Raw genomic sequence first — 12,219 nt, forward strand, 5'->3', positions numbered from 1 at the left:
GCAGTCACAATTTTGAACCTTGTCGCTAACAACAATCTTGTATTACTTAATAATGTCTTTGGAATTCAGGCTTTATAGTAAGTTTACCACAATAGATTACACAAATAGCGTAAATTGGCAAAAACAACGATATTGTTGTACAAGCACAGCTCATCAAGAACTTATAAGAATACATCTTCAATAACCAAAGTTTCAGGCTAAATCCTTTCACCTCAACTAGAGGTCTCGGGTTCTAGTTAAAAAGTTCCTTCAGATACTTCTGTCAGTGAGGAAAATTAGAAAATATGTATTTTCATTTCATTGATAGGCAAAACAAACGTAACTGTTGCAGATTCAGGATCAAGAATGAGAGTCAATGGCAATCCTCTCCAAAGAGTGTCAACTTCAAAGCCACCATTTACAATTTGTAACATCAAGAAGGCCATCCCTCCTCACTGCTTTCAACAATCTCTCATTTGCTCGTTCTCCTTTGTAGCTCGTGATCTCATACTAGTTTCCCTCTTCTACTACATCGCCACCACTTACTTTGATGGTTCATCTTTGTAGGTACAGACGATATATATTCAAGGCTTGACCTCGACAAACAAGTCCTACACAATATACTGATTCAGAAAAAATGCAGCACACTAATAACAATAATTTCACATTTCCAATAGTTCCAGAAAGTTTAGAAAAAGGACGTGAGCTCTTGCTCATAAATTTCATTACAAGTATCACACGAATCACAAAGAGTTGAAATTTATTCGAACACTTGACTTATTGCTGAAGATCCTTCTTTTTGCAAGCCTGAATGAAACATTCACTGAGAAAGGGAACTCAGATTCAAAGATGTAGCACATAAAACAACTTCTTTTCCTTCCATTCTTTTCACTAAAAGCAGGTCACTAGAATAAGTAATAATAAGCATGATGTGGTGTAAAAGAAAAAATGAACATTATTTGCCATTTCATCATGCTGAATCGCTTGAATTTCCTCAGGATGAATTCCCAACTGGACCAGTTTACTTCAACGCTTTTTAATGATATAGCATCCTCCAATTCTAACTATTTGAGTTCACGGAACTCTGAATCTTTCACTTCCCATTTACTCCCTTCCAAAGGCTCTGAGAAGTAACTTTAGAATCTCCAAGTTAGGAAGTTCTCCAATAATGGAGATTTGGCTCCATGGCAGATGAAACTTTGACAGAGTCAATTCCCTAAGTTTTGAGGGAAAACTGAAGACATGTGGAAGTTTAGCTGGATAGTTGATAGAGACAAGTTTGAGGGATTCAAGGTGACTTAGATACTCTAATCTGGGAAAACTAACACACCTTCCCTTCACTTTCTCTGAATAACCAAATGTCCCCGAAAATATGCAACTCANACAAGAACATACCAGATAACGAGTCAAGGAGATGAATTTCTATCCCAATCTGGAGGCTGTATAGTAACTTTGAATGCATTATTTGCCATTTCATCATTCTGAATCGCTTGAATTTCCTCGGCTGAATTCCCAACTGAATCTTTCACTTCCCATTTACTCCCTTCCAAAGGCTCTGAGAAGTAACTTTGGAATCTCCAAGTGAGGAAGTTCTCCAATAATGGAGATTTGGCTCCTTGGCAGATGGAACTTTGACAGAGTCAATTCCCTAAGTCTTGAGGGAAAACTGAAGACATGTGGAAGTTTAGCTGGATAGTTGATAGAGACAAGTTTGAGGGATTCAAGGTGACTTAGATACTCTAATCTGGGAAAACTAACACACCTTCCCTTCACTTTCTCTGAATAACCAAATGTCCCCGAAAATATGCAACTCAACTTTCTCAATATCATCTCTGTGTCTTCACCGTAAGAGAGATGTGGAGTGGAAAAGGTTTCCAAATTATCTAATTGAGAGTCGGTAAGTGATTCACCCATGTTCTCATGCAAACTAAATGAAGCACGATAATTCTTTACAAGTAAATGCCTCAATTTGATCATATTTAGAGTAGAAGAAGGTAATATCATCTCTCCTCCCAATTTTGAGATTCCAAAGCTTAGCTATACATGACGGAATTGTATTTCCACCATTTTTAGCAGCAAAATACTTCCAAGTGATCAATTAGAAATTGTATTTCACTGGGAAATGTACCACCAATGTTAAAGGATTCCAAATCCAACACCTTAACAAGTTTGAAGTTGTCAAAGATGTTACGCAGCCATAACAAGTTATTTGAATCAATCACATTGAATAACAAAGAGCCACAGATCAATCTGGTCCTCAGAAGAATGAACAAACAATCGGTATTCCATAGACATCTCCAGTGAATCTGTTTAAAGAGAAAATAATGAAAACGAGAGTTGATAGAAACAATGAAACGATAAAATCTTTATACCCATTGATCTGAAGAAAGAAATTCTCCTGTTTGGACTTCTCCAAGCAGAATTTATGCAGCAGATCATGGTGCGGTAAATTCCTCCTATAACTGAATCTAATTATAGACAAGCTCTCTTCCAAGCTACCAATATTCAACAAACCTAGACTTTCTTCTATTTCCTTCCACAATTCTGTTTTTCTCTTTGAGAACACCAGCAACTAAACAATTAATGAAGAGAGGAAACCCTCCACATTTTTTAGCTATTCGAAACCCCACATCAACAATTTCAGGTGAACAGATCTTCCCTTGAAACAACTCTTGCTGTAATAATGTCCAACTCTCATCATCTCTAAACAAGCGAAGATGATGAGGTTCACTTTCACATTTAGCATAATTGGCAACGTTACTCAAACGGGTTGTTAGAATAAATCTACTCCCAGTCAGAGTATCTTTGAAGCATAGATGCAGATTGTCCCACACTTTATCATCCCATACATTGTCAATGAGAATTAAAAATCTCAAAGCTCATCAGCTAATTCACTATCTTCTTTTTCATTCCTTGCAATCAATAGGCTCAAGCACACCATTCTAAATGGAAAGCAACAAATCTCTCCATGAATATACTTGAGTCACGCGACACTGAGCACATACATCAAAGTGAGAGGTGATTACTGGATCATTGTAAGAATCAATGACCACATATTTAATAGGAAGAAAGTTAGTTATCTCAGTTGATGAAGTAGAAATGGCGGGATACATGCATCTGTCTAATTGCTGCCTTAAAATGTGAGCGACTCATTTCCCAGGCCAAGTCTTCTTGTTTTGCATGACTGAAAATGCTTCGTTAGTCACAGATTGGATAAGCGTTAAGAAATCAGTTTATCTTAGTTTGTTGTTTGCATTGCTCCAATGAATCAATGAGGCTTTTATATATATATTTGCCTCAAAAAGGGACTAATCAATTTTTGTATTGATTTTGTAATGTTGATCCTAGTTGTGTAGATATCGTGTTCTCAGGAGATATCTACACCTTCTAGTCGATGGCTAGCACATTCCGATTCCTTTATCTTCATGAGTTGGGAGGATCAACTCAATGATTTCTTTCTAACCATTGAAATTACTTGCTTATGTCGAGTATAGAGTCAGCAACAACTAGTGGACTGGTTTGATCAAAATAAGTACTTGTTTAATGCAGAAAAAAACATATAGTATATGTTTGCTTCTGAGTTCTGTGCAAACCAAAGTTCAATTATATATTAGGTATGGAGAATAATTTGTAATACCCTCGAAGGAAGTATTGGAAATGGTACAAAACTACCCTTCATCCACCTATTGGCTCCAAAATACCGTTGCCATCCACCTTTGAGTCCAAATTTGACTACTTCTTTAACGAATTTTCATTTAAATTATTTAAATACATGACAACATCAGAGTTTTAATGGAGTAGGATGCTTCAAAAAAAAATTCATTTAAAAGATGATGTATCCATGTAATCTCACATGTGGACTGAGTCTGTGACATAACTTTATACTCGAATTTTGCATTAGATCGAGATACAACACTTTTCTTCTTATTCCTCCATGATACTAGGTCCCTCCTCCCTCCAAAAAAGACACAATGGCTTGTAGTATATCTCCTATTAATTTTGAATCCAGTCTAGTCAGCATCTGCAAAGCACGAGTATGATCGTGATTGCTATACAATAAGTGAAGCCCAAAAACTCTCTTCCAAGCTATCAATCAGATGTGAGCTTTTCTTTCAATTATTCACTCAAAAATGATTCATGTTTGTGATAAACCTAGCTCGTAATTTGTTTGTTAATTATGCACGATATAAAAAAAGTTTAATCGTGACTCGACAAAATTTATATGAGGTTATTTTCATGATAATCAACTCGCTTACATTTCATTGAAAGACAATCATTGCTTCAAGAAGCTAGTTATCACTAAATAAGCCAACACTATAGTTATTTTTAGAAATAATGGCTCAAAACACACAAAAATTTTGATCAATTTTGTTGTTACACACTCTAACTTTGTGAAGGTCATAAGACCCCCCCCCCCCACCCCCCCAAACTATTAAATATTAATGTATTAATAAGGGGTCATTTGGTTGGGAACAAGTTATCTCATGATTAATTATCCTGAAATTAGCTATCTTGGGATACGTTATCTCATCATGTATATGAGATAACTTATCCCATCACTATGGTTTAAATGGTGAAATAAGTATCTCAAACTTGTCAACCAAACAAGACACCAAAATTTTATTCCTGAATTATTTTTTTATCCCAAGACTATTTATTTTTATTCCTCACACCAAACGACCCCAAGCATATTATAAGCTTAGATGGGCAAGCAAGTGACCACACGCAGAATAAGCGTGTCAAGATAAAACTAAAGCAAACTGACCTATTTTTATTTTCCACATGAAAGCTTTTTTCATTAAATACCTCTATCTTTAGATGTCATTTTTTTTTTACTTTTTGATTAAAAATATACATATATACATGTCAACTTTTAATTGATAATTTCTTTACACTTCATTATTAACTATTATTACGGAAAATTATTTTGTAAGAATAATATAAAATATGGTGTATTAATAATATTTGTATTAGTTATGCTTACATTAGTTATGATAAGATTTTTTTATGCAATGTTTGATTTGGTGTAATGAAAATATTATGCATTGCATAATTTTTTTTAAAAAATATTTGTTTACAAAATACCCTCCACAAATACAGTGGAAAGAATGTAAAAAAGTTTTTGAGGGTAATGTGTCTTTAATAATGCTAATGCTGCATTAGAATCCATTGCATTACTAATGCACGGAAATTCATGGTATTAGTAATAAATTCTTCAATATACAATATAGTATATTAGTGATACATGCATTAGTTATATACATAGGTTAGAAAAATGTACCAAACAAGGTACTACTAATACACCAAGCTAATGCAAACATTATTTTCTCCAATACGTTCTACCAAACGACCCCTTATATTGTAGAACTCAGACAATTGAGCAACTGCCCCTTGTATTTTAGAAGCTAAAAGAAAGAAGGAAGTGAGTATGCACGTCAATTTGTTCCAAAGATGTGAGAGTGAATTTTGCACGTTTCCAATTTGCAAATTTAAAAGGGTCTATATTACTAATACAAGTATTAATTATGCATATGTTAGAAAAGTGTACCAAACAAGGTACTAGTAATACATCAAGCTAATACAAATATTATTTCTTCAATACACTCTACCAAACAGCCCCTTATATTGTAGAACTCAAACAATTGAGAAAGTCTAATTTGCCCTTCAACTATCCCTTGTATTTTAGAAGCTAAAAGAAAGAAAGAAGTGAGTATGCACACCAATTTGTTCCAAAGATGTGAGAGTGCATTTTGCACGTTTCCAATTTCCAAATTTAAAATACTAATACAAGTATTAATTATGCATATGTTAGAAAAGTGTACCAAACAAGGTAGTAATAATACACCAAGCTAATACAAATATTATTTCTCCAATACACTCTACCAAACGGCCCCTTATATTGTAGAACTCAAACAATTGAGAAAGTCTAATTTGCCCTTCAACTACCCCTTGAATTTTAGAAGCAAAACGAAAGAAGGAAGTGAGTATGCACGTCAATTTGTTCCAAAGATGTGAGAATGCATTTTACACGTTTCCAATTTGCAAACTTAAAAGGGTCTATATTACTACTACAAGCATTAGTTATGCATAAGTTAAAAAAGTGTACCAAACAAGGTATTATTAATACACGTCAATTTATTCCAAAGATGTGAGAGTGCATTTTGCACGTTTTCACTTTTCAAACTTAAAAAGGTCTACACTACTAATACAAGCATTAGTTATGCATATATAAGAAAAAATATACCAAACAAGATACTATTAATAAACCAAGCTAATACAAATATTATTTTCTTCAATACACTCTATCAAACGACCCCTTATATTGTAGAACTCAAACAATTGAGAAAAGTCTAATTTACCCGTTGTATTTTAGAAGGTAAAAGAAAGAAGTGTATAATACTGTATATGCACGTCAATTTGTTCCCAGCATTTTACACGTTTCCAACTTAAAAGGGTGTAAAAGTCATTTTCTCCATAACAAACAAAGCTGATGTCTTATCTCATGGCAGGTGAATACACATAAAGACCATTTTGAATCGGATGAGTTTCTACCACTTACCAATAAACACGGATGCGAATCTCTCAAGCAATTCGATGTACCTGGACACCTCAGTATTCCAATGAAATGCTTCCGCAGCCATTGAAGAGCTTTAAACCCTATATTCTCCGCACTTTTTCCACCAGCATTTCAAGAAAATACCCTTCTCCAATGGCCACCGCTTCAACCCAGATTGATGAGGCTGTTTCTACTCAAGATAAGTCAACCCAGATAGTTCCTAAGCCTATTCAGGTAACCCATTTTGGTTTTTTCTTCTTTTGTACTTGCCATTTGATAGACGGACTCTTCCAAATTGATAACTTTAGGGGAGAATAGTTGTTGTGTAATTGATGGTGTTTAGCAGAGAAATTAAAGATTGAAGCTTTTTCCCTTCTTCTTTTTTCACTCTTTCACAATGAAAGAACATTGAAGTTGTTTAGGTTTTAGTTTTTTTTTTGTGGTTAAACTGTAGCTCAACTTTTGAGATAATCTTTATTTTACACTGAATGTAAGGGACTCCTACAAGATCCGGTGCAGTTATAGATGTGGTGGCCTCCCTAATGTTTCTTTTACTGAAAAATATGACTTTGATCATGGATGATCACATAAACTATTGTATTAGATGAGAATAGTGGGATTTGTAGACACTGTATCGCAATCCCTGATCAAGTTGATAGAGGTTTAGATAATTCCTTTAGATATGCTGTTATTTGATCAATTAATACAGTTTTATATAAAATAGCATGTACCAGGGAATCACATTATATAATTTTGGGTTAGCTCATCCATGACTAGGATAAATAAGTGTGGACTCTAGAAAAAATTGTGGTGTAAACCCATGTTTATGGATAAATTTCACTATATCTTCACTTTCTATTGTCACACTTGTGACCACTCGGTCATACATACGCGTCCACAATGGTCCTTGTATATTAGATATGAGTTCTTTGCTTTTCAAGCACAAGATTTTCTTATCACTCATCCTATGTTTTCTCAAAGCCAAGGAATATCTTTACCACCCTTGTAATATTGAATTCATGAAGTTTTATGTGTCATTCATAGGTTTAATACGATCAATATATAACTTTGAATATATTCATTGCTCTTTCGTCAGAACTAAGGTGCTCTTTCTTTACTTGTTTTATCTTCTTTCTAATATTTAATATCACTTTGAATTGTTGGTGGTTATCCATATACCCTAACCTATCGAGGGCATTTACAAATCTTAAAAGGGATATCATCTCATCCATAAGTTGTCCTACCTCTCATATTTTTCATGGCTTCCTTCGCTTCAATTGTCTTGGATCTATGAGTGTAGTTAAGGTTTTTGTCCGTTTTGAATGTTTGAGAACATATTAATTTGTTCTCATTCTGTGTATTCAACATCTCCTTCCATTTATTTCATAATCTCCTATCAAAATTCGTTTGGTAATGTTATTAGTACACTTCTCTTGAATCAAGTCTTTAACTCTCTTCTCTAAGTCATATGTTAGTTTACACTTTTTCTCCTTCTATTTCCCTTGTCCCTAACTTTTGTGGAAGTCCTCTTACACTTAATTCTTCGATTTTCTTTTCACTCTCTTGTACTCTTTAAAGGTTTCTCCATCTTCAGTTGTTGGTAACTTCCAATACCATTCTCTTTGATTCAACGATTGTTTGCAGTGTGCACCTCATCTTAGGTGCTTTGATACATCTATAACTCCATTTACTTTCATAATGCACTTCCATATCCGTCAACAGTATCTGCATCGTCTTGTAATTTTCATGCTTCCTCCTTCAATTACTTCTTCTTAAAAGCTACTTGATTTGTGTCTTTTAGTGTTCACTGAATTCGAAAATTTGAAGTCTCAGACTACATGGTAGAGTTTCATCTCTTTTGTTTTTGTAAAAGGGATTTCCTTTCTTTTGTAGTTCATGTAGATTTCTTTCACTTTCTATTGCATGTTGATTTATTTCATTTGATAAAACTCTTCCTTCTCAAAAAAAAAAAAAGACTTGAAGTCTCAGACTATTGGACATAAAAGGGCCACCCTAGGAATGGAAGTCACCGTTTTCCTGGACATCCTAGTTTGTATAAATGTCCTTCATTGTATTGTGATCATTGGGATTTTCCTACTAGGTATAAGTTCTTAACTAAAATGGTCTACGGGAGGCTTCAATGAATCACAACTACGTTGTATAAATCTTTTGTATTAAAGACAGTTTTCCATTTTGGAGGACTTCTAACCAAGAAACCTGCTCTATACGTAGGAAACATGGAAATATGCTTTTAGGCCATTAGGATACTCTTGTCAAATAATACCTCATAATTGATGGTTTTGGGCAATTTCCTTTGCTGCATGTTGGTTATAAGTTGTGACCATGATTGATATGTTGTTTTCAATTGCTTGAAGAGAACTATAATGAAGTAACTGGTTGAAGCTTCTAATGTTGATTTCTTTAGCATATGAGAAGTCTAGAATTGTATCAGGAAGCCAATATTGGACGATTGGCTATCTGTTGTAGCTGTCTTGATCTGGAACTTTCCCTGTTGCCTTGGGTTGTTCCATCATTGGGTAAGTTTGAGGTTGTCGTTAGTCTAACTTGGGAGTTTGCCGGAGTGCATACTGGAAGGGGAAGAAGTAAAATCTTGACCATGTTGTCTGAGTGTTGCTAGTTAGGAGAGTTTAATGAGTAGGTTGCAAAGGTAGGAGTGTTAATTTGTGTGCACTCCAATGATTTAGGATAATTTTGTCAGAAACAAATAAATTTGGCATTCTCTCCATCCCTAAGTTCCTTTATTTTTTTGGCTTACTCCAAATTATTTTTAAGAAAACATTAGCAACCACTTTTGGTAGATACTATATTTTTCATAATGGTAGTGTCCGTTCTAGCTGTTGTACGCCTCCACTAATCCACTAGGTACCTCCCCACCAGCACTGATATCAAGTAACTCTGATATCACACAACATTTTCATCTCTACTGGAAACCTGGTCTCCCATTGTTCATTTTATGTTTTATTGATCGCTAGTTAGATACTAATTAATCCAGCATTTTCTCCATTGGTGCCATTCCCTGTGTTTTGGTTCATGCGAATTTCAAAAATATGTTAGCAACCTCTTTGATCAAATTACTTGGGTGACAACCAGAACTGTTAAAAGGTTTTGTGCCAAAAGCTGAAGGAGAAACCAATTGAATAAATATTTGGGAGATTTTGGACTATTTGAGGAATCTCCTGTGACTCTTTATCTTCAATTTGTGAATTTTAGTTGTTAAAATTTATGCATGACAAAGGTCTAAAATTGTTTCAGAAAATGTGTAAATTCTCATTGAAGGTAGTTAGAATATTAAATAATTAAGCTCCCTTGAAGCACAGTAGATAGCAAACCAGTTAAGAAAGTTGTGATCTCTCTCTCATGAACAGCATTTAAAAACAATCTCAACAGCTATCGGAAACCTATGTTTTCAGCACATGCCTATGCTGTAGTATGTCCTTATTTAAATAGAAGCACTGCTGTACCATATTAAACATAAGCCTTAATTAGAGGATCTTGGATAACATTGAGTTCTCTCTTTATAAAATGCAATGCTAGAGTTACAGCCAGCTTTGATGCAAGACATACGGAACATCAAGCGACTGAAGCATTTACATGCTATGCTAGAGTTACAGCCAGCTTTGATGCAAGACCTACGGAACATCAAGCGACTGAAGAATTTACTTTGAGATACACTTGTGCAATAAGCCTTGAGGTCTGCCATAAAGTATTCTGAGAACCTAAGATACACAAAAATGCTTGTTTGAGACAGCATATTCCAGTAGTTGGAGTTTAACACCACCACAAGTTGGAAACTATTTGGACTGCTCTGATTTGAGCTCATTAGTCTTTCAATTTATTCTTTTTGTACCTTATAATTGATTGCACACTTGTGTCACTTTTTGGACAGCAACTATACAGTAATCCATAAATTTCTCTTGAAGTGATGGGAAAAAGAATATGATCTTTTTTTGAGATATTGGATGTCTTCATTTACCTTCTGATGTATTCTTGCTGTTTCTTTTAGGTTGCCAAGCGCCTAGAGAAGTTCAAAACTACAATTTTCACCCAGATGAGTATGCTAGCCATCAAGCATGGAGCTATAAACCTCGGCCAGGGCTTCCCCAACTTTGACGGCCCGGATTTTGTAAAAGAAGCAGCTATTCAATCAATTAAGGAAGGTAAAAATCAGTATGCTCGAGGATATGGAGTCCCAGACCTCAACTCTGCTGTGGCTGCTAGATTCAAGAAAGACAGTGGACTTGATGTTGACCCCGAAAAGGAAGTCACTGTGACTTCAGGCTGTACTGAAGCAATTGCTGCCACCATGTTGGGTTTGATAAATCCTGGTGATGAGGTCATCCTGTTTGCTCCTTTCTATGATTCTTATGAAGCTACTTTATCTATGGCTGGAGCAAAGGTAAAGGGTATTACTTTAAGACCACCAGATTTTTCTCTTCCGATTGAGGAGCTAAAATCAGCAGTATCTAAGAATACTCGAGCAATCCTCCTGAATACTCCGCATAACCCCACTGGAAAGATGTTCACTCGAGAAGAACTCAATGCCATTGCCTCTCTGTGCATTGAGAATGATGTTCTAGTTTTTGCTGATGAGGTTTATGACAAGTTAGCCTTTGAAATGGAACACATTTCAATTGCTTCTCTTCCAGGGATGTATGAACGAACTGTAACCATGAATTCTTTGGGAAAGACATTTTCTCTAACAGGCTGGAAAATAGGTTGGGCAATAGCTCCTCCTCACTTGACTTGGGGAGTAAGACAGGCGCATTCCTACCTCACCTTTGCAACATCCACTCCGATGCAATATGCATCTGCTACTGCCCTTAGAACCCCAGATTCTTATTATGAGGAGCTTAAGAGGGACTACTCAGCCAAAAAGGCAATATTGGTGGAGGGGTTAAAGGCAGTTGGTTTCACAGTATACCCCTCGAGTGGAACATACTTTGTGGTTGTTGATCATACCCCTTTTGGGTTGGACAATGACATTGCTTTCTGTGAATACCTGATCAAGGAAGTTGGTGTTGTAGCCATTCCAACTAGCGTGTTCTATCTAAATCCAGAAGAAGGAAAGAATCTTGTGAGGTTTACCTTCTGCAAAGATGAAGATACTCTTAGAAGTGCAGTGCAGAGGATGAAGGAGAAGCTGTCGAAGAAGTGAATACCTTATTGTTTGTAGCTGTGATACTACATTGTTTGCTGATAGATGTTTTCTGAAAGTTGACATTCAATAAGAGCTTAATTGACATACTTGCTCGCTATGGAAGGATTAATTGCAATTGTGAACTCTTTCAAAAAGAATTAATTGCAAGGATAATATAGGAAAATTTTAGTTAATGCGAACAACTAATATGTGACAATTATTTTTAGTGAGATAATCAACAAATATGGGACGGATGACGTATTATTTTTCTAATGCACTATCCCAAACGAACCCCAAGTGGAGTAATTATTGAGCAACAACAGAGGGGGAGAAGAGGAAATTCCATTGCTGACTCCCTATAAAATGGGAAACTTTCAATTATCTCATAGGTACTCTTCTTGTTTAAAATCCTCAACCATTTTTCATATTTTGTCTTCTTTGATTCCTACTCAAAATTAACGTACAATATAGGTGCACTAATACACAGTTAAGTAAATTTCACAATACAAATACATCTCTGATTCTA

At 35.2% G+C, this 12,219-nt stretch overlaps 2 protein-coding genes and 1 pseudogene across 2 annotated transcripts in view; 1 reads left to right on the forward strand and 2 right to left on the reverse strand.

Moving 5' to 3' along the window:
* The window catches only part of LOC125844901 (fluoride export protein 1), a 300,878-nt gene that overhangs the window by 92,846 nt on the left and 195,813 nt on the right, over positions 1–12,219 (reverse strand). The gene's annotated exons all lie outside the window — the stretch shown is intronic.
* On the reverse strand, positions 2,237–3,092 carry LOC125845973 (putative late blight resistance protein homolog R1A-3; annotated as a pseudogene).
* On the forward strand, positions 6,514–11,906 carry LOC125844900 (uncharacterized). The gene is made up of 2 exons (XM_049524263.1): positions 6,514–6,769; positions 10,560–11,906. Exons 1-2 carry the CDS (start codon positions 6,551–6,553, stop codon positions 11,709–11,711), a joined length of 1,371 nt encoding a protein of 456 aa, XP_049380220.1. The 5' UTR covers positions 6,514–6,550; the 3' UTR covers positions 11,712–11,906.

The sequence above is a fragment of the Solanum stenotomum genome, chromosome 11, assembly GCF_019186545.1.
Source record: "Solanum stenotomum isolate F172 chromosome 11, ASM1918654v1, whole genome shotgun sequence".
Classification (NCBI taxonomy): Eukaryota; Viridiplantae; Streptophyta; class Magnoliopsida; order Solanales; family Solanaceae; genus Solanum; species Solanum stenotomum.